At 38.2% G+C, this 22,824-nt stretch overlaps 1 protein-coding gene across 3 annotated transcripts in view; it reads left to right on the top strand.

The window, feature by feature from the left end:
* The window catches only part of LOC129870182 (rhodanese-like domain-containing protein 8, chloroplastic), a 52,759-nt gene extending 32,800 nt beyond the window's left edge, over positions 1-19,959 (top strand). For all 3 annotated transcript variants that reach the window (XM_055944839.1, XM_055944838.1, XM_055944837.1), the window contains exons 6-8: positions 17,017-17,120; positions 17,878-18,153; positions 19,428-19,959. In XM_055944839.1, coding sequence (XP_055800814.1) covers positions 17,017-17,120; positions 17,878-18,153; positions 19,428-19,560 — 513 coding nt within the window. In that variant the 3' untranslated portion in view covers positions 19,561-19,959. The remainder of the gene's footprint in view (positions 1-17,016; positions 17,121-17,877; positions 18,154-19,427) is intronic.
* The last annotated feature ends 2,865 nt before the right edge of the window (positions 19,960-22,824 follow it).

Below are 22,824 nucleotides of genomic sequence, written 5' to 3'. Positions count from 1 at the left end.
GGTTAGAAATAGTAACTGGATTAGCAAGCTCAGAAGGAGGTTGAGGTCGTCGGGAATAGACCTTACGAATCGAAGGTGGAGCTGGGGTTGGAATAATTGGAATTGGAAGGACTGATATGGCCTTCTGATTTTCCATATTAGGAGAAAAATATGGAGAAGTCTCAAAAAAGTAACATCTGCAGAGATCAAGTACTTTTTGGTAGAGGAATCAAAGCATTTATAACCTTTTTGTAGACGAGAATACCCAAGAAAGACACATTTAACAGCCTTTTGCTGAAGTTTATCTTTTTTGGGGGTAAGGTTATGAACAAAACAGGTGCAACCAAAACACACGTGGAGGAAGGGGAAACAAATTTTGGTCTGGATAGAGGACTGAGTGTGGACTCTGGTATTGCAAAACAGATGAAGGCATGCGATTGATTAAATAACAAGCAGTAATAACAGCATCACCCCAAAAACGTAAAGGTACATGATTGTGAATGAGCAATGTCTGAGTTGTTTCAATTAGATGTCTATTCTTTCGCTCAGCAACTCCATTTTGTTGAGGAGTATGTGCACAAGAAGACAAGTGCAATATGCGCCGGGATGACATAAAAGAGAAAGAAGTGGAGAAGTATTCTCAGGCATTATCACTGAACTTTTTAATGAAAATGCCAAATTGATTGCGAATTTCAGCATAAAATTTCTGAAGGATAGAGAATAACTCAGATCTATTTTTCATTAAAAATAATCACATGCACCGAGCATAGTCATCAATAAAAGTAACAAAATAATGAAAGCCTAAGGAAGAACTAACACGACTAGGACCCCATATATTCGAATGAACAGTTTCAAACATAGAAGTGGCCCTATTATTGACGTGCTTTGGGAAAGAGGCACGAGTGTGCTTCCCAAGCTGACATGACTCACATTCTAACAAAGATAAACAGGGGACCATCTTTTGCAATTTCAAGAGACTTGGATGACCAAATTGATTATGGGGCAATTCAGAAGAAACAGCGGAAGTGAAAGCAACATATGGTGTTGGGATAGAGAACAGGTACAATCCTTGTGACTCATGTCCTTTTCCAATCATCTGTCCCGTACTCCGATCCTACAGAAGAACAAAATCATCAAGGAAAGTTACAGCACATTTCAGGTTTTTCATTAATTTGCTAATGGAAAAAAGATTATATGGACATTCAGGGGAAAAACGACTGTTTTTAAAGGTATGGAAGGCAGAGGGTGAGCTATACCTATCCCTTTTACAATAGTCTTTGATCCATTAGCCAAAGTAACAGTAGAGAGGGTAGAAGTGGGTATTAAGAGTAGAGAGAGTATTTTTGTTACTAGAAATATGGTCAGAAGAACCAAAATCAAGAATCCATAGTTCCTAAGATTCAAGACTGTGTGACATAAGCAAAGGAGTTACCAGGTTGTACTGTGTAAGCAGTTGATGAAGTTGATGATTGTTGCCAAGTTTGGTACTGAAGGTAGTCATTATAGTCTGCTCCAGTTAAAGTGATAGAATGAGATGGTCCATCCTTGACATCAGGTGTAGGCAGAATACCATCTCCATTATGAACCACATTTGTTGTATGTTGAGGACGATCATTGTTGCATGGAGGCTTACCATGAAGAAGCCGACATTCTTCTCTTACATGCCCTCCCTTACTACAATGAGTGCAATGTAATAGAAGCCGACATTCCTCTCTTATATGTCCTCCCTTATTACAATGAGTGCAATGTTTATTGTTCCTCCATTTTCCTTTTCTGTATCCAGCTAGAAAATTGTTAGTTTGGACAACTATGATACATGCATCATAGGAATTTACTTCTAGTGGTGCAGATGTGATGCATAATAATCTTGCAAATACTTCTTCTAAGGTAGGAACAAATGGCTAGAAAAGATTTGGTCACGAACTTAGGTTAGGTCTGCTCGCAACCCAATCAAAGCCAAGACCATAAAGAACCTATTTCTTTGTGTCTCTTGATCATCCAATTTGTCAGTAGAATGCATAAGAGAATCAAATTTATCCTTTAAAGATTCTACCTGACCCAAATAGCTTGCCATTTCTTGTTGATTTTGTTGTAGATGAACAATATCTGACACAACTTTGTATATGAGTTGTATATCATTTGTATACAAAGTTTTGGCTTTGTGCCACACTTTGCAACAAGTCTTACAAGACTGAAACCAATTTAACAACTTAGGATCAAGTGAATTCCACAGAAGATTACACAATTGTGCATCTAATTTTACCCAAGCAGGTCTATCAGTTTGCCCAATATTACTACTATTTTTGAGCAAGTGATCTTCAAATCCTTGACCTATAAACCACAATTCTACAGAGGTTGCCCAAGAGTTGTAATTACCACTACCATCTAACTTTAATGTAGTAATTGCAAGTGATGGTGTAGAGGAAACAATTGACTTAACAATATGATTTTCATTAGTCAGATTATCAGTTTGGTTAGGAGCCACAGTTTAGACAAAAGAGCGAGGTGGGAGAATTTCTGATATGGCTCTGATACCATGAGAAATTAGAAGAAGAAGAGATATTGGGAATAGAATTGTTGATTATTCCCTCAAGTTGATGGGATTAAATACTTGTTCAATGTGATTTAAATAAGGAAAGAAACTAATAAAATACCACACAATGTCCTAAATGCTTAATTAAAGGGATTAAGGGATATTCTCATATCTACCCTATCTAATTATACCATAATTAACGAGAACCATCTTTCTTTCGAACAAAGAGAACCGGAGCATCCCATGGAGAGATACTTAGTCTAATGAAACCCTTATCTAATAAATCTTTCAACCGATCCTTTAACTATTTCAGTTCTGCCGGAGCCATTCGGTAAGGACGAATAGAGATAGGTTAGGTATCGAGGAGAAGATCAATACCGAAGTCTATCTCCCTTTCGAGAGGGATACCGAGAAGATTACCGGGAAACACTTTTGGAAACTCTAGATGACAGATGCAACCCTTAGAAATCATTTTTTGAGCTTTAAGGCACGAGATGAATTGACCCTTAAACACTAAATTACTACCTTTCCATTTTAGGACTGACTCATTTGGAAACTAAAACTTAACCATACGGGTTCTACAACATATGGAAGCATAACATGCATGAAGCCAATCTATATCAAGGATAACATTAAAATCGTTCATATCAAGTTCTATGTTAGATTAGGAAAAGGTGTACACAATTCTACTTATAATAGGAATATAAATAGGAAGAGTTTATAGTATCCTACTTGGAAAATGATTGGTTTATAGTGTCTATAAATAGGGTCTTTATGTAATATTGTTCTTACACAATTCAATAATATTTTTGTCCTATATTTCTCACATGGTATTAAAGCGTTGGTGAGAAACTTCAAGTCACCGTGTGTCAATTATTTTTCCTGCGACTTTTGGGGGCTGAATTTTGTCAGTTTTTTGTTCTGTGGGTGTTGTGTCAAAACCAACACCATTACAAAGCTCAAAAAGCTCAAGCGACCAAACCCTAGCCAGAACCACCGGAAAACAATACCTCACGCGCTGTCACGCGCCGTTCGAAGGTGAAATTTTCTGACAAGATCTAGTTTACGCGCCGACGCATGAAGCTTCTTCGATTAGTTTTGAGTTTTGTTTCTCGGTTGGTGTTGTCCAATCATTCCGACCAAACCCTAGCCAGTTTTTTCTAGATTTGAGCCCTAAAATTAGGGTTCTGACTTTTTTCAGCCAGTTTCCGGCGAAATTAGGGTTTCCAGACAAGATTTTGGCAGTCAGATATTTTGGGATATTTCATAATTTCTTTTGGGATTGATATTTTTGGCTCTAAAAATATAGGAAGTTCAAGCCCTATCATTATTTTGGAATCATTAATGGGAAACTCAAACTACTTAGCTTGGGCTTCCTCGGTTGAGCTATGGTGTAAGGGTCAAGGCATCCAAGGTCACTTAACCAATAATATTTGTGTGGTAGATGAAAAGGCCAAGGCTAGTGAGAAAGATGCAAAAGTCACAGCACAATGGGTGAAGGTTGATGCTCAATTATGTAGTCTCCTATGGCGATCTATCGATTCCAAGTTGACGCCCTTGTTTTGCCCATCCCAGACATGTTATTTAGTTTGGGAAAAGGCTCGTGCTTTATACACTAATGACATAGCTCGATTCTATGATGTGATATTTCGAATGACCAACTTAAAGAAACAAGATTTCGATATGTCTACTTACTTGGGACAGGTACAAGCAGTCATGGAGGAATTTGAAATGTTGATGTCAGTTACTACGAATGTGAAAAAACAACAAGAGCACATACATACGTTGTTTCTAGTTCTTACACTTGCTGGACTTCCTACTGACCATGATTCAGTGTGTGATCAGGTTCTAGCTAGTCCTGTAGTTCCTACAATTGATAAATTATTCTGTCGTCTACTCCGTCTTGCCAGGCCTCCCAATCACAAAGTATCCTCATCACCCACCATTGAGTCCTTTGTTCTTGCATCTCAAACCATAGAAAAACGAACATATCATTCTATGGAGAATCGGCGAGGAGGAGGGCGTTTTGGAAAACCTCGATCCAAGTGTAGTCATTGTCATAAAATTGGGTACACTCGTGACATTTTTTATATTTTGCATGGTTCATCACCCATTTATGATCCTATTGCTCTAAAGGAATATAATGAATTCTTTGGAAATCGTGCAAGTAAGCAGACATCTCCACAAGTAGCATCTGTGGCTCAGCCTAATCAATCATCTAATAATGCTCACATTGCTCATACAGAATATGATGAGTTCCTTCAGTATCGAACAAGTAAGCAAACGTCACCACAAGTAGCTTCGATTGCACATCTTGATGATTCTATTATGGGTAATTCTTTTGCTTGTGTTTCACAATCTAGTACTCTTGGCTCATAGGTCATGGACTCAGGTGCTTTCGATCATATCTCTGATAATAAATCACTTTTGTCTGATATTGTTTATTCACAATCTCTTCCAGCTATTACTTTAGGGGAGAAGACATAAATTCCCCCTTCCCTCCCGAAGTTGTACCGAAAAGTCAGTTACACACCTAAACTATCATGACGACTTATTACATACTTAAACTACCTAAAAGTGAAACTATTACCCTCCCCCTACAACTGACGTGGCCAAAAAAAAAGCGCGTCAGATTCTGTAAAGTAAAAAAAAATTTTAAAAACAAAATCACCCCATCCCCATATCCTTTCTTCTTCACACCCACCTACCCTCTTCTTCTTCACACCCACCTACCCTCTTCTTCTTTGTCCCTGCCTCTCCTTTTAATCTGGCATCCGTTAGTCGTTTGACGTGTGCCTTACATTGTGGTATATTCTTTTTTGATGATTTTTTTCTCATGCAGGACCGAAGTACGGGACAGATGATTGGCACAGGGCATGAATCACAAGGCTTTTACTATCTTACCTCTTTAAACTCCTTTACAACATGCTCTGTTACAGATCCTCCAGACCTAATTCACATTTGGGACATCCGAGTCTATCCAAGCTGCTAAAGATTGTGCCTAGTTTGTCTAGTTTGTTTAGTTTAGATTGTGAGTCGCGTCAACTTGGGAAACATACTCGTGCTACATTTTCATGTAGTACTGAGGGTCATTTCGAGTCTATTTTTTCATTAGTTCATTATGATATTTGGGGTCCTAGTAGACTTAGTTCACCCTTAGGATTTCATTATTTTGTTAGTTTCATTGATGATTATTCAAGTGCACTTGGTTTTTCTTAATGAAAGATCGGTCTGAGTTATTTTTTATATTCAAAAGTTTCTTTGCTGAAATACAAAATCAATTTGGAGTTTCTATTCGTACTTTTCGTAGTGATAACACCTTAGAATACTTATCCTCCCAATTTCAGGAGTTTATGACTCACCATGGAATTATTCACCAAATATCTTGTTCGTACACCCCTCAACAAAATGGTGTAGCAGAAAGGAAGAATAGGCATCTCATTGAGGCTTGCTCGCACTCTTCTCATTGAATCTCATGTTCCGTTGCGCTTTTGGGGAGATGCAGTCCTTGCGTCTTGTTATTTAATTAATAGAATGCGCTCATTCTCTATTCAGAATCAGGTTCCACATTCCATACTATTTCCTCAATCACGTCTTTACTCTATCCCCCCTCGTGTCTTTGGAAGCACATGCTTTGTTCATAACTTAGCCCTAGGAAAGATAAATTAGCACCTTGTGCCCTCAAATGTGTCTTCATTGGTTACTCCCGAGTTCAAAAAGGGTATCATTGTTATTCACCTGAACTTCATCGATACCTTATGTCTGCCGATGTCACATTCTTTGAGTCTCAACCTTACTATACATCTTCTGATCATCTTGATGTATTTGAGGTCTTACCCATACCTCAGGTCTTACCTGTACCAAGTTTTGAGGAATTGACCTTGACGGTCAGGTGGATGGACTAAAGGTTCGCCTTGTTGCCAAAGGGTATACTCAGATTTTTGGGCTAGATTATAGTGGCACTTTTGCTCCCTGTGGCTAAAATAGCATCTGTCTGTCTTTTTCTATCTATGGCTGTTGTTCGTCATTGGCCTCTTCATCAGTTGGACATTAAGAATGTTTTTTGGCATGGTGATCTTGAGGAAGAAGTCTATATGGAGCAACCACCTGGTTTTGTTGCTCAGGGGGAGTCTAGTACCCTTGTATGTCGATTGCGTAGGTCTCTATGGTCTGAAACAGTCTCCTCGAGCCTGGTTTGGGATGTTCAGCACAATAATTCAGCAGTTTGGCATGACTCGTAGTGGAGCTGATCACTCAGTCTTATATCGGCATTCTGCACCAAATCTGTGTATTTATTTAGTTGTTTACATTGATGATATCGTTATCACTGGCAATGATCATGATGGTATCACTAATTTGAAGCAACATCTCTTTCAGCATTTCTAGACTAAAGACCTCGGTAGACTGAAGTATTTTTTAGGTATTGAGGTTACTCAGTCTAGATCAGGTATTGTTATTTCTCAATGCAAGTATGCCTTAGACATTCTTGAGGAGACAAGAATGACGGGATGTATACCCATTGACACTTCTATGGATTCGAATGTTGAATTCTTTCCAAGATAGGGGGATCCACTCAATAATCCTGAAAGGTATAGACGGCTGGTTGAAAAGTTGAATTATCTCACAGTGACTAGACCTGACATCTTTTTCCCTGTGAGTGTTGTAAGTCAGTTTATGACTTCTCCTTGTGATAGTCATTGGGATGCAGTTATTCGTATTCTTCGATATATAAAGTCATCTCCCGATAAAGGATTGCTCTTTGAGAATCACGACTATGAGCATATCACCGGATATACAGATGCTGATTGGGCAGGATCAACCTCTGATAGATGTTCTACATCCGGGTATTGTGTTTTAGTAGGAGGTATTTTCGTATTGTGGAAGAGTAAGAAACAGAGTGTGGTTGCTCAATCTAGCTCAAAAGCAGAATATCGAGCAATGGTTGTGGCAACTTGTGAGCTAGTTTGGATCAAACAGTTGCTGACAGAACTAAAATTTGGAGAAACCAATCATATGGAACTTGTGTGTGATTATCAAGCGGCCCTTCATATTGCATCAAATCCAGTGTTTCATGAGAGGACTAAGCACATTGAGATTGATTGTCACTTTGTCAGAGAAAAGATACTTTCAGGAGATATTGTTAAAAAGTTTGTGAAGTCAAATGATCAACTTGCAAATATTTCACCAAGTCCCTCATCGGTCTTTGTTTTAATTATATTTGTAACAAACTAGGTACATATGATTTGTATGCACCAGCTTGAGGGGGAGTATTAGAATAGGAATAGGTGTACACAATCCTACTTAGAATAAGAATAGAAATAGGAATAGTTTATAGCATCCTACTTGAAAAAGAATTGGTTTATAGTGTCTATAAATAGGGTCTTTATGTAATATTGTTCTTACACAATTCAATAATATTTTTTTCCTATATTTCTCACACTCTAGAAGATTAACTGAGGCGATTTTCTGAAAAACTAAGACTAGACAATTTCTATACTCTTTTTGCCAAAGCTGAATCACCAACAGGAGTATAGATCGAAAAAGGCTCTAACAAGATCTCGGGACTAACAAAAAACTTCATAGCAAGATAAGAAGTAACAAATGATATATAGCACCTAGATTTAACAATGCATAAACATCAAACTCAAAGACTTTCAACATACCAGTCACCACATCGGGCGAATCCTCTAACTCTTGACGAGTCTGTAGGGCATAAAATTTGTTTTGGCGCTGACCACCCACCCGAAGTAGTACCATGCTAAGCCGGTCAGCCTGTAGTAGTCTGAGCCTAAGTCTGGGGTCGACCACCTCCACCTCTAGTAACACCGGAAGGACAATCCTTCATTTGGTGTCCTGTCTTGCCACAATCGAAACAACACCCGAACCCGCCAAACACTCACCTTGGTGCCTCTTCCCACGCTAGTTGCATGAGGGGATAGTTTGGCCACTAGAAGCTCCTCCTTGAGGCTTAGGGTTAGACACCCTTTCTTTGTTGAACTTAGGAACCAGAGTGTTAGAAGAATTTTGGCCCAGATACTTTGGGGAAATTGTGAACAACCAGCATTGCCGGATTTACCATGGGGAAACTCACCACCATCGGTCCGAGCCCTCTTGGACTCCCTAGCCCTCTCCTTCAGCTGCTCCTCCTCAATTTGCTCGGCATGTGTCATGAGCCTTGAGATGTCCATCTCCTTGATTAGCATGGTAGTTCTACATTCTTTGACCATCAAGTCCGACACACCCGAGACGAACTTGCTCATACGAGCTCTTGGATCGGCAACCATAAAAGGAGCATATTTCGGCAATTTAGTGAACCTTAGGGCATACTCCCTCTCACTCATATTACCTTGCCTCAAGTTTATAATTTCTTGGATCTCGGCTTCCCTCAACTCCAATGGAAAGAAGCTGCCAAGGAAAGCTCCCTTGAACTCTTTCCAATCAATCGGACCCATAGCCCTTTCACTCTTCCATTGATCAAATCAAACTTGTGCAACTCCCTTAAGTTGATAAGCGGCCAAATCCGCTTTCTCCACTGGACCAATGCCCATATATCCACTATTTTGCAAATATCCACAACAAACTCTTATGGATCCTTGTCCACTTTAGAACCGTGAAACTTGGGAGGGTTCATACGGGTAAATTCACGAACTCGGCTAGCCGCCGTACCCATATTTGGGTTCATGGGAGTACCAACCTCTCGGTTAGCTTGTGCGGCTACGACTTGGGAAGGTACTTGAAACGCGGCCCAAAACTTCGCATGGGAGACTTGCTCATCCAAAGGATCATTTGGAGTTTGTTGCTCCTCATCAACATTCCTTCTTACGGGAGCTCTTCGTGGAGGAATGCTTCTATAATCACAAAGAGAAAACATTAGATGGAGAAGTCTTAAGAGTTCAACTCTATCGCACGACATAAGAATGATAAAGGGAGTGAAGTTTCCTAAAAGCCTCATAGCATCCTATTCATAGATGTGGCGCGCTTCACACCCATGAACAAGACTATTTGACGTGGCACGTTAGACTCCCTAGGATAGCTTAAACCTTGTGCTCTGATACTAAATTTGTCACGACCCAAGCTAGGCCCTAGACGTGACACGGTGATTAGGATCTCGAGAGACCCCAACCAAGCCTCATTGCATTCTTTCATGAGCATACATAAGGTAAATAGAATCAAAGATTAAAAACATGAAAGCGAAATATACCTATCAACATGAATATCTCGATAAAGGAGAAATCAAACTCAAACTCCGACTGAACATGACAACATAGACATAGCAAAATCTAACACATCTCTACTTGACGGGGCATAGGCCAAGTTCCTAGCTCACCAACATAAAGAATAAAAGTCATAAAGAACATAAGAAATCATAAATGTCGCGTCCTCGAAACATGATGACTCACCAATAATAGGAAAACTAACTCCAATATCTAGCCACGAGCAGGGTGAGAGTGATGATCATTGGACCCTACATTATGATACAATGCAGGCAAAAAGTATGCGTTAGTACATGGAATGTACTAAATATGTTATAAATATGCATTAACAAGAATAATCAGACACACTCAATAAGAACATGTGATGCATGGGGTATTATCAAAGGCGAAAAGCGCAAAAAGGCTCTATGGTCCATTGGGCTTTAAGCGCATTGAACAAATAAAGTGTGGGCTTTAATGAAGAAAGGTGCAAAGGAAGAAAAAGATACAAATATATATGTTTAGTCCAAGACCAGTACTTATAAACATCAATGACAAATATATGACTAAGAAGTTTTTTAAAAAAGTATGATAAAGTAAAGTGTCAATTGTTTAGTGTCTCTTCTTCAAAAGAGGCTCATTGGCAAGGAAAAGTTTGCCTTAGAACCTTGATGACCACATTGAAGTGCACATAAAGCAAGGCGAAGCGTTCAACACGTTTTGAGCCTCGCTTTAGGGTTTAAGTGCGCTTAAAGCGCACCTTTGACAACACTGACATGACCAATATCTTGAAAACATGAATAAAACTTGAAAACACTTGGAAACATGTCATAAGGTCAATGCATCATAAAACATCATTAAAAGCATGTAGATATAACATATATATATATGTGGGATATTAACCTTAACCGACATTTAAGACCATGTGAGCTATAACATGAAATCTGATGTAACTCCCTCACGAAGAAGAGAGAGGCTACTTGCCAAGGTAGACTTCATATAAACATGAACATGAGTTATATGTGGATCTACTAACTAAGCCATAAAGGCACTACGGTGGCACGTAGTTATGGAACTAGGGTTCCCTTGTGGATCCCCACCACAGTTCGTTCACTGCTAAGTTAATCCCAGCGGAATACATAAAACATAGTCATTAGGAAAGGTAAATCAACCAATCCAACATCATGAAAAATACATCATAAGAATTGCTCCATGAAAACCATGATCATAACTTGAACTTGTGGATACTCACCTTTCTTAAGCATCCAAATCATGATATCTTGCATATTGTGAGAAACCTTTCACAATTCATCGTTTTATACTTGAAAACATACTTGAATCATAATACATAACTTTCATAAATCATACATGAGAATCCATAAAATTCATGATCATAAATCCATAGTTCATATTTGAAATTAATAGTATAATGCATGGGTCATTGTTAAATTCATTGAAAACATGTAATTGAGGTTAAATCATGCATGAATAATGTAATTGAGGTTAAATCATGCATGAATAGGTCATTATAATTGAATAAGAGCATAATTAAGTTGACTCAATGCAAATTGATCAAAACTAGAATTTAGGGAAAATTCATGAAAGAGAAAATTGAAAAACCTTTGGGACTCCATGGATGGAAGAAGATCCATGGATGAATTCCCACATATCGGACTAGGAAGCTTGAATCAATTCTTTCAATGAAAGCTTGAAGATTTGCCCTAGTTCTAGCTTGGAGAGGATTGAGAGAAACTTTAGAGAATTGAACTTGTGATTTGGAAGAGTGAGGGTTTTGGGAAGGTGAGGAGTTAGTTATAGGCTAGGAATTAATCCTCAAAAACGTCTAAGTATATAATTAAAATAATGGAAAAAGTCCATCACGCCCCTCATAAAAACTAACAAAGGGCACTGGATGGCCCACTTATACAGTCTGTAAAGACTTACATGGACTGTATAGTGGTTCGTGGAAAATCGGGAAATCACGGATCATCATCCTCTTCACGGCGTGTGTAGAGACTTGTGAACTTGAAGGGCTTACCGAGTTCTGAGGGATGACTTCTACGGGCGCATCTACGATTCGTTCTTTGTTCTATGGGTCCTAGACCCTGTCGTAGAGTTGACCATTCCTTGGTTCCCTGAGCTCTCCCTACATGAACCCCATTACGACCCGTCAACTTTACCACGAGCCATATGGCTCTCTCGTTCAAACCTCTTAAACAAAAACTGAGGAACGGGGTTTTATGGTTTGTGGAACCTTCCACACTCGTGAACCCCTTCATGAACTTCCCTCCTTTCCTTCCACTATACAGTCCACTTCCATGATGGCCTTCCATGGCCTGTGGTACCCTTTACGACCCGTCAAGGGCATCGTGAAAGTCCCACTGGTGCAAAATTTCTGAGATTTTTCATTTCCAACTCCATCTTTCGGCTTTCCAACTTTCGGTGTTTTACATAGAGTTCAGGAGGGTTAATGATAGGATTATGTCGATTTAGATAGTCGTGGGAAGGCTTACGTAGAACATTATTAGTCATGGGAGGGCTTGGATGAGGAAGTCAAAAAACTTTTTGGGAGGATTTGGATGAGGTTGTGAGAAGAATCCTGCCAGTTGAAATGCTATTCGTAGGAGGAGATTTCAATGGCCACATCCGACATCCTCTAGGGGTTATGACAATGTGCATAGAAGTTTTGGTTTTGGGGATCGAAATGAAGCAGGAGTCGCACTTTTGGGTTTCGCTTGAGCTTTTGAGTTGGTTGTACCAAATTCGAGTTTTTCGAAAAAGGAGAACAACTTGGTTACCTTCCATAGCACGGTGGCTAGGAATCAAATTGATTACTTATTCCTTAGGAAGGATTATAGAGGCCTTATCAAAGACTACAAGGTTATTTCAAGCGAAAATCTTACAACTCAACATAAACTCCTAACTATGGATTTGGAGATTAAGTTGAAGAGGACATGGTATGACCGACCAAGGATCAGATGGTTAGACTTGACTTCTAACATAGCTTACCGATGGGGGAAAAGTTAGTGTCATTTGGATCCTGGAGAAGTAGTAGGGATGCAACCTGTATGTGGGATAAGATTGCTAGTTGGATCAGGGAAGTGGTTAGAAAGGTGTTGGGGGTTTCAAAGGGTAAATTTGGTGGACACCAAGGAGATTGGTGCTGGAATGAGGAAGTCAAATGAAAGTAGAGGCAAAAAAGGTGGCTTATGTGAAGTTGGTGGAGAGAAAGGTACAAAGTGGCGAGGAAGGAGGCAAAGTTGACGGTTATAGCGGCAAAAACGACATATTTTGAATGCTTGTACGAGGAACTAGGGGACAAAGGTGGACTTTAGAAGATGTTGGAGGGAACTCCCTATGAGAGAGACAGATGATAGTGGATTGATGGGACATTTTGGTGCTAAGACCTTGGGTATTCTTGAAGAGCAATTTTATCTGCCCAAAATATCCAACGCTGCTAAGATTTGTACCCAATGTGTAGAGTGCAAAGGTGCCAAGTCTAGGCTCCTTCCCCAAGGCTTATACACCCCTCTCCCCACCCCTCATGGACCTTGGGTTGATTTTTTCATGGACTTTGTATTAGGTTTACCGAGGACTAATCGAGGGATGAATAGCATTTTTGTTGTGGTTGACCGATTCTTTAAAATGGCTCATTTTATTGCATTTAACAAATGTGACAGCTTCTTATGTTGTATCATTATTTGTTTAGAATGGGGTCAAATTGCATGGTATTCCCAAGACCATTGTAAGTGATAGGGATTCCATATCACTTTTGGAAGGCTTTATGGGGCCGTCTTGGGACGAGATTGTTGTTTTCCTCATTTTGCCATCCCAAACCGATGGTCAAACCGAGGTGGTGAATAGAACCTAGGGTTATATGCTTCGAGCTATGGTGACAGGGATGCTGACATCTTGGGAAGAGCACTCGTGATAGCATCAATGTTGGCATACCTCCATTCAAATTGATGGGCTTTAACAAAAATCAAGAAAATGATTTATCACGGAAGAAATGTCCAAATTCAAGCCCCGAAGGAACAAGATTGGGCCACACGAAGCTCCAAAAGAGAGCCCAAAAAGCTGAACCTTCAAAGCAATATTTTCTAGTTTAGCAGTTTTCTATTTAAAAGGTTCTTATTTTAAAAGTTTCCTAGTTTAAAATTTTCCTAGTTTAAAGTTTCCTAGATTAAAAGTTTCTTAGTTTAAAGTTTTCTAGTTATTATTTCCATAAAATAGGATTTGAATCTCATCCTATTTGGGATATGTTTTCTCTATATATAGTGGTGGATTTTGTTATTGAAGATAGACATGATTAATATTATTTGGGAGGTTTCTCTTCTTTACACCTTTGTGTGTGGTGACTATGGATTTATCTTACAACTTTAAGAACGATTCTTTAAAAGATATGATTAATTCTTAACTTGATATCTTTGGTTCTTATTCGTAAATTAAAAAAGGTAATTAGTCTTAACACTAATTGTTGCCTATAATTTCTTCGAAATAGGGGTCTAGATCACTTTATTGATCTAAGTTCTTGAATTGACTCTATTAGTATCATAATTAGTTTTAATTCGCTAATTTTGACTACTAAGATCAATTAGGATTCTTAGCACTTTATCTTGAAATTTGGAGATTTTATTCTCGAATTCCACATATCTTTCAAATTCTGTCTTTAATCTTCGTATTTTTGCTTGCGCATTTTTTTCTTGTTTATTCAAGTAACCCGATTCTTATCAACTTTCCTTTAGTGAGTTTGCATACAATAGAGTTATTCATAGTCCTATTGGCATGACTCTATCCGAAATTGTCTATAGCTTTAATATACTAACCCCTTTAGATCTCACCCCTTTGTCCCAAGATGTTGTTGTGAATCTAGATGGTGCAAAGCGAGCCGAAGCCATGAAAAAGATGCATGAGAAGGTGACGCTCCAACTTGAGAAGAAGAATCGAGAGACCTCTAAGAAAGCAAACTAAGGAAGGAAAAAGGTTGTGCTTGAACCGGGCGATTGGGTGTGGGTTCACTTTCCCAGGAAGAGGCTTCCAAGCAAGAGGAAGGGAAAGTTGATGCTGAGAGTACATGATCCATTTCAAGTCCTTGAATGACTCGATGACAATGCTTATAAAGTTGATCTACCCGTGGAGTATCAAGTCCACAATGCTTTCAATGTGAGTGACCTCTCTCTATTTGATGTCCATGGTGGTGATGATCCAAATTTAATGACAAATTCCATTCAAGAAGAAGAGAATGATGCGACCCAAGTCGCCTCCAAACCATTTACAAGAAGCCAAGCACGGGAGTTGCATGCCCTTCATAGTTTATTCATGAAGATACAAGTGTTTGAGCACATCTTGAGACCACCCAAAGGATTTCATATCATGATGGTTGAATTAGAGGTTGAGATGAGGAAGGAGAGCATATTGCCTGGGAGTGACGGCCGTCACCTTGGGCATCCCTTGGTGGCCATGAAGGAAGCTCATTGCTTGAAGGTGACGATGGTGCTGACGAGTCGTCACACAAGTGATGAGGCGTCACTTGCCCAACAGCCAGAAATGGCCATTTTCGTGAAGTTTTTTAGGCTACTTTTAGGACATTTGTGTAATAACTAGCCAAACACTATAAATACCTAGCTTAGTCTTCATTCTTAGATAGATTATCTTGAATATTGATGAACAATACTCCTTGTGTGAGTTTGAGAGCTTGGTTAAGCTTTGGTTGTGATTTGCTTAGAAACATTGGTTGCGAGGTGAATCCAATTCCCTCAAGGTCTTCGTATGAGTTAGATGCTTCTTAGGATTAATTCGATTGAGACTTTAGAGTTTAATATACTCTTTAGTTGCGTTTGGTCATGAATTTTTTTCATATATATATCTATCTATCTAAGGGGCCGTTTGGCCATGAAAAATCACTTTTTTTGGGAGTTGAACTTCGAAAAACATGGTTGGCCATAAAATTTCAAAATTTAACTTGAAGTTGAATTTCAAAATTTTCAAGAATTTGAAAAACAATAAAAAATGTGTTTTCACTCCAAATTACTCACAAAAATTAAAAAATAAGTCCAATTTGTTTTCACCGCAACTCTAACTTCAAATATTTATTTATTTCATTTTGAAAACAATTTTTTTTTTTCAAATTTCCCAATGAAACATGGTCAAATACCCACTAATTCTTAACATTTTGAATTAGCTTTTTCCACATATTGCGTCTAAAATAATAAGAATGTTCAATGAATAATTTCTAAAATGAATGGTAGATAAAAAGTAAAATGTTATCAGTGTTTAGCATATAAAATGGAATGGTGAATGCAAGTTATTATTTAATAGAAATGTTTTTGGGAGTTATAAAGCTAAGCATTCAGTAGAGGATTTGACTGTAACAATTGCAGCTAGTACATCATCATTCATCAGTTCACTTTTAAAAAAAAAACAGAATATCACAAAATGCAAAAGAAAAACTAAAAAAAGGTAAAAGCAAAAAACTAAAGAGGGCAAGGCGGGGCAGGGCAATTTTTTTTAAAAATGCTGAACGAGTTAGGGTAGGGCTAGTCAAAATCTTAGTAGGTCAAGGCTTGCCCCGCCCAGCCCCACCCTAACCAGCCCTATTATCCCTAGTTTCAGGAGAGATCGAGGAAGGCCGAAGAAGTATTGGTAGAGGTTATTAGAAAGGACATGACACAGTTTCAACTTACTAAAGACATAACCTTAGATAGGAGGTTGTGGAGGACATAAATTAGGATGGAGGGTTAGTAAGTAGCAGTGTGTTGTCTTGTTATTTGTCCACACTAGTGGGTGTAGTATTCTCCTTTAGTTTCCCGTCCTATAATTTCCATCATTATCTGTTTTTTTGTTCTTTGACTATCATACTATGTTGTAGTTATTGTCCTGTTACTAGCTGCTATTTCTTGTACTTTTGTTTCTTCATTTCTGGACTGTTTGGACTTGTCCTCTTGAGCCAAGGGTCTATAAAAAACAGCCTCTCTACCTGAGTTAGAGGTAAGGTCTGCATACACTCTACCCTCCCAAGATCCTACTTTGTGGGGTTATACTGGATATGTTGTTGTTGTATTTATGAATTATGTATTTGGCTAAAATCAACATATTGGGATGAGATATGAAATCTAGTACTTGCTGGGATAATATCCTGGTATCAATGTACCACTTTGTATTCTCATTCATACTTGCACTGCTGCATGCTGCTATTTTACTTGGTGTATGTCCATTTATACATACAAACTGTCATCTCCTGCACAAGACAATATCCAGGAATATGCTTTTTTCTGTAAATATGACTAATTATCTTGCTATCCTGTTTTGCAGGTGATTGCCTCAGATCCTTTAGCAGCCGTTGACAAGGACAGAACTGATATATTAATGTACTGCACTGGAGGTATCCGCTGTGATGTATATTCTGCTATACTACGGTATGCTGTATGTTTTTGGTATGTGTTATGTTCTCTCTTTCTCTTATGTGCTAGAGCATAAGTGTGTGAGATGTTGGAACTTTGAGAAATCTCTTCAGTGACACCATAAGAATATCCAGTTTTCAGCTTTTCCTGGTTAAAGTACTTCGATTATAAAATTTTGTTGTCATTAACCCTCCACAAAAAGCAGTTACCTTCCAATGGTTTCTTTCCTATCACAGACTGTTGAGTGGAGAGAATAGCTATCTTCTGTGGGGGTGTTTGTACTTTTCATACTGCTCTTCTGCAAATACCATCTGTTGGTTAAATGAGCTACCTTACCCTCATTGGAAGTCAAATTATTAATCAGGCTTCTCTGGCTTGGTGATACTGGCATGCACTACATGGAAATTGTTCAAGCCTTGGCTTGATACGAATTCTAGTTGCATTAGTAAATAAGTTTCTTCAATAGGAAAAATCAGTAGGATCTCTCAAATGCAATGTAAATATTGTTTTGAGCTAAACTCTATCGTCATATACTTCTCGAAACTTATATTAGGTTGAGGATTATGTGCCTAAGCTGTGTAAGACTATCAAATGGCTATTCAGTTGCTCAACATAAATTATTTATCCTAATATATAGGAGCAGGCAATTGCACCATCACTAGAATTGGGATCTTCATTTATGCGTTGCACCATCTGGTGTTCACATTTACCTTTGCATTTCAAGTAAAAATGTAGTGTTAGTTCGCAGCTGACAACGTTTTTTTTACTACAGAAAGCAAGGTTTTAAACGATTATACACCTTGAAGGGGGGTGTTTCTCACTATCTTGAGAGTGAAGGTTCTGTAGGATGGGTTGGAAATCTATTTGTATTTGATGCCCGTCTTTCTCTGCTACCTTCTACTTACAAGCCTGCGGTGGAGATCGAAGCAAGCACAATGCTAGAAGGCTCCCCGGATGACTCATTTGCGAAATGCTACATTTGTGGTTCACAAGTCTATGAGTTGAGGCACCGCAATTGTGCAAACCTTGATTGCAACCTACTTTTCCTGTAAGACTAACCATTTCATCAATAAACATATGGATGGATGCTGCTTTAATCACTTATATTTTCACTCTCAAGCCTGTGTAGTGTATATATGATTTGTTCTCCTTCCTAAATTTAGTTAACGATTGAAATTTTGGGTGATAGAGTTACATTTTTCTAAAGATTGCATATCCAATATATTAGTAAGAACAATATTACAACAAAAAAGAAGAGCTAAGCTGCCTCTCCTTACAACCCTTTGATGGATGGACATACCCATTTAATTTACAAAATTCATGTACATTCATCTATCTACCCATTTTACAAAAACAATGTAGCTTCTTCTCCCTTACAAGAAGGCTCCAAAATCTGTACAAAGTGAAGAGGAGCAAGATATTTCAAAAAATAGTTTGCCATGAAATGCACATTATCAGAAACTTCCCAGTGGCCATGTGAATGCATTCTTCATCTGTTTGTGTCTAATGGAAGGCTTTTGAATTTTTCCAACCTATAAAGGCCTATGCTTCCTTCAGCAGGTCCTTAGGGTGATGGAATAAGCACTCCTCCATTCCAGTGCTCTCCTTAGCTAAAACTTCAATGCCTTCTCTGAAACAGTGCTGAGTCAATATTGTGAGCTGGCTTATTATCTATCATGCTTCTTCAATTATCTGCTGTAAGTGCCATGGTGAATTTAAGTTGCCTTTCAGCATTTCAATGATCATCAATGAATCACATTCCAGAATAACCTGATCAAATCCATTCTCCTTGCACCACTTCAATCCCAATAAAGCTGCATTAGCTTCAGCGTAGTTAATACTGCCATACTCGAAAGGACAGGCAAAAGCCATCACCATATTATCTAGGTAACCTCTAACTATTCCCCCACCACCAGTGTGTCTACATTCATCTGTGTTTGTCTTAGCCCAGTTGACCTCAGGTCTTTCCACGTCACAATAGCACATGATTCTTTGAGATATCACCATTCCTCTTTCACAAGTCACATATGAGGGGACACTCTAGCAAATCCCATTTCCACTTTACACTAATACCAAATTTAGATGAAGAACTGGAATGACTTAGATATTGGTATCAACTTTCCTCCAAGTCAATAGGAGAAAGAACTTGATGTCTCTTGGAAAGGATTCTTTACTGTAAAACTTCTCACTTTTCTATCAAGTCATAGTGTAGGTTGCTCCTGTACTTCTATGTGCTTTGTTTCAGCTGTATAAACACCAAAGCATACATTAAATGAAAGTGAGTGCTGATATTAAATCTAATACTTGATTGGTTTTATGCAGATGTTGTTCAGACTGCGTGAAACATTTGAGGGGATGCTGCTGTATTCAATGCACATCCACAAGTCGACTTAGGCCGGTGCTGACTGGTCATCAGAGATACCAAAAATGGCATAATTATCGTGATTTTGAGTAACAAAGCCGGTGACATCTTGATCAGTGATTGGTGTCTATATCTTTGAATGTGAATGTCGTTCTGGCACTGAAAATGTAGATCTCCAGTACAGTAAATTGCTGGTGAGAGCGAATGGCAAATTAAGGGAAAAAGATACTCTTGATTGGTGTCCATATCTTTGAATGTGAGTGCAGTTCTGGCACTGAAAATGTAGATCTCCAGTACTGTAAATTGCTGGTGAGACCGAATGGCAAATTAAGGGAAAAAGTTACTCTATTCTTTATCTACTACAAATTCAGTGTTACCTGAAGGTTCCAAAAAGACTAATTTTCACTTCTATTGTTTGAGTTCTGTATTTTTAAAGAGAAAATTACAGCCCAATATCTTTGGGCCATCTAATATACATATGTTATACGTATCTATACATATAATACACAACCGAGTGTATATGTAGTGTATATTTCAGCCATAATGGTAAACTAAGTGGTCAAATGGTACATATTGGCAACTATCCCTTTCCTTAATGTGGGATGAATGTCCATCTGACTGAAATTGGGTTGTTAAGTCCCCCTTTAAGTAGAAAATATTAGGAACATATAGTTTTGGAAGTTTGTCTTTTCACTGATAATTACATATTGAAGGTTTAATTTTATCGGGAAGTATCACTTTGTGTACTGTTGTTTGCAAATATAGGTTAGTTTGCAATGTTTCAGGGGGGAAAGGAAAATCAAACATTCATGTACTGTAACTCGGTACCAACAAGACACATCTTGTGAATTTGTAAATGTCTTTCTTATGAGTATGCATGGAATCGATCTTGTAAATATAATACGTATCAGTGAGGACTAATTAAATTGATTTTATTCCTTGAAATCATGTAATTTTGATGGTTTTTTACTAGATCATGTAGACACTAGTATTTAACTTCATAACGTGAGGGAATTATCAACGACATTTCTGACAATTATCGTGTTCCTTTTCTCATTTCTCGGATGATATTAGTGTATTGCGAGAAAGTAGTCGCTAGTCAACATTGAGTTGACATGAGAGAAATCCTATTACCTTATAAATTTTTGACAACTAAACACATCTTTTGAGGTTTCATTACTTTTCTGTGGCACTGGAAATATACAAATAGATGCGAAATCCCTCAAAAATCTAGCAAGAGTTTTATTGCCATAGATTTACTTGCACGCTTTCATTAACCTACATCTACTCTCTTTTTTCCTAGGTTTTATGGGCTATTATGTGCAATAATTCAACTATTTTTAAGTCATTATCTTGAAACACTGATTATTCTGATCTTAATACCATTTAAGTTTTGGTCCGTTGTACTCATTTGTCAAAGGTTTCATTACTTCTCTATGGCACTATAGATATACCAATACTACTAATAGACTTGAAATTCATCGTGTTATCTGTCACGATCCAACCCCGTAGGCCGTGACAGGGGTCTGACCTGGACTCCCGTATACATATCTATCAGCTGTAGTCAAACCGAACTATGAACAATGTGATAAAAAACATAAGAATCCCAATGGGTCATGACGTCATCATATAAATACATCTCTATCATTTGTCCCCTTAGGAGTTGTCACTAATCATCTCATAAAGGGACATGTAAGCCGACAAGGCTGCCATTTCATGTTAATATTTACAACACATCATATAGACACAACTGAATAAAACTTACAAACAACCCATATACACATGTCTACAGACCTCTAAGAGTATCAACGGTATCATATGGTGGGACGGACCCCCGCCGTACCCCTGTATAAACGAATATATACATCAAAAGAGCAATAACAACAGTTTAGGCTCCAGTACAATAGAGCACTCCAAAATAGTTGAGTGGAAATCCTAAGCTGGCAGATCCCTAAAATACGTGTCTGTACCTGTGAGCATGAAACGCAGCCCCCCGAAAAAAGAGGGTCAGTACGATACATGTACTGAGTATATAAAGCAATGCATATCATAAATGATATCACATCTGAAGTAGAGATTCAGGAGACAAGTATGATACTCAATAAGTCACTGTACCTACGCCCTATGAAAGAAATTGTGCATACCATTATCATATATCGTACCTGGCCCATTATGGGTCTCAGTGCCATAATCGTTTCATCATATTATAACGTCGTCATATGCATATACCGTACTCGGCCCTCTAGCAAGGGACTCGATGGATGAAGTCGTTTCATCATATTAACATATCATCTTATATATACCATACTCGGCCCTTTAGTAAGGGACTCGGTGAATGAAGTCGTGTCATCATATTATCATATCATCTTATATATACCATACCCGCCCCTTTAGTAAGGGACTCGATGCCATAACTATATCATTGCATCATCATGTCATCATATAGCGTATTCGGCCCTCTAGTGAGGGACTCGATGGATAATGTAGTAAATTGCGCGTGATAACATACCTGGATCGGGACTCGATGAAAAAGATAATAACACATGCACGAACAGAGTAGCAAGTAATCATACATAATTAGCTCATCATCTGAGACTCAATAAAACAATCATAATGAACTATTATTTGAGGATCAGAATAGTAATCATCTCAAGTATCCTCTAAATGCCATTAGGGGCCATATCAAACGGAGTCTCAGAAATCATAGACATTTATTAAGATAATGCCAAACGGCTTATGAAATCAGATACACTTGTCATTATAGAGTCCTTAGGAATAGGATCTTATACATCCCACTACTAATCGACATATAGAAGGCTCAGGGGAAGTAGTTCAACTACTATGAGAGTTTTATCATCAAAGAGTGAATAAGAGACATGAAACATATTCAAAACTTAGGACTGTAATTACCTCAGAGCTTGTATCATATATCACTCATCTCTGAGACATGCCAAAAGAAAAGAAGGAATAGGCTTTACATATTTACTACTTTCCTTCATAGAGAAGACTTGAGAGGCAATACATTAAGAAGTGGATAAGAGGCATGAATCATACTCGGAGCTTTATGAATGGAATTATCCGCACATTTCATATACAAACCACTTATGGCTAAGACATACCAAGAGAAAAGAAGGATAACTTTACATACCTGCTATAGATGAACCGTATCCACGCTTGCTTCGTTACTCCTTTAACCTATTTAATAAAAAGGTAGCACTATTATGAATAGACTTTGATCTTCCACCTTACGAATCTATAAGCAATTATTTATAGGAATCCTTTCCTCATTGACACTCCTCGACTAGTATGCTGATTAGTTAGGAAGTTAATGGAAATCGGGCAGCATCTCCCCTATAA

Source organism: Solanum dulcamara, chromosome 10, assembly GCF_947179165.1.
Source record: "Solanum dulcamara chromosome 10, daSolDulc1.2, whole genome shotgun sequence".
NCBI lineage: Eukaryota > Viridiplantae > Streptophyta > Magnoliopsida > Solanales > Solanaceae > Solanum > Solanum dulcamara.
This window is presented reverse-complemented; position numbering and strand designations above follow the sequence as displayed.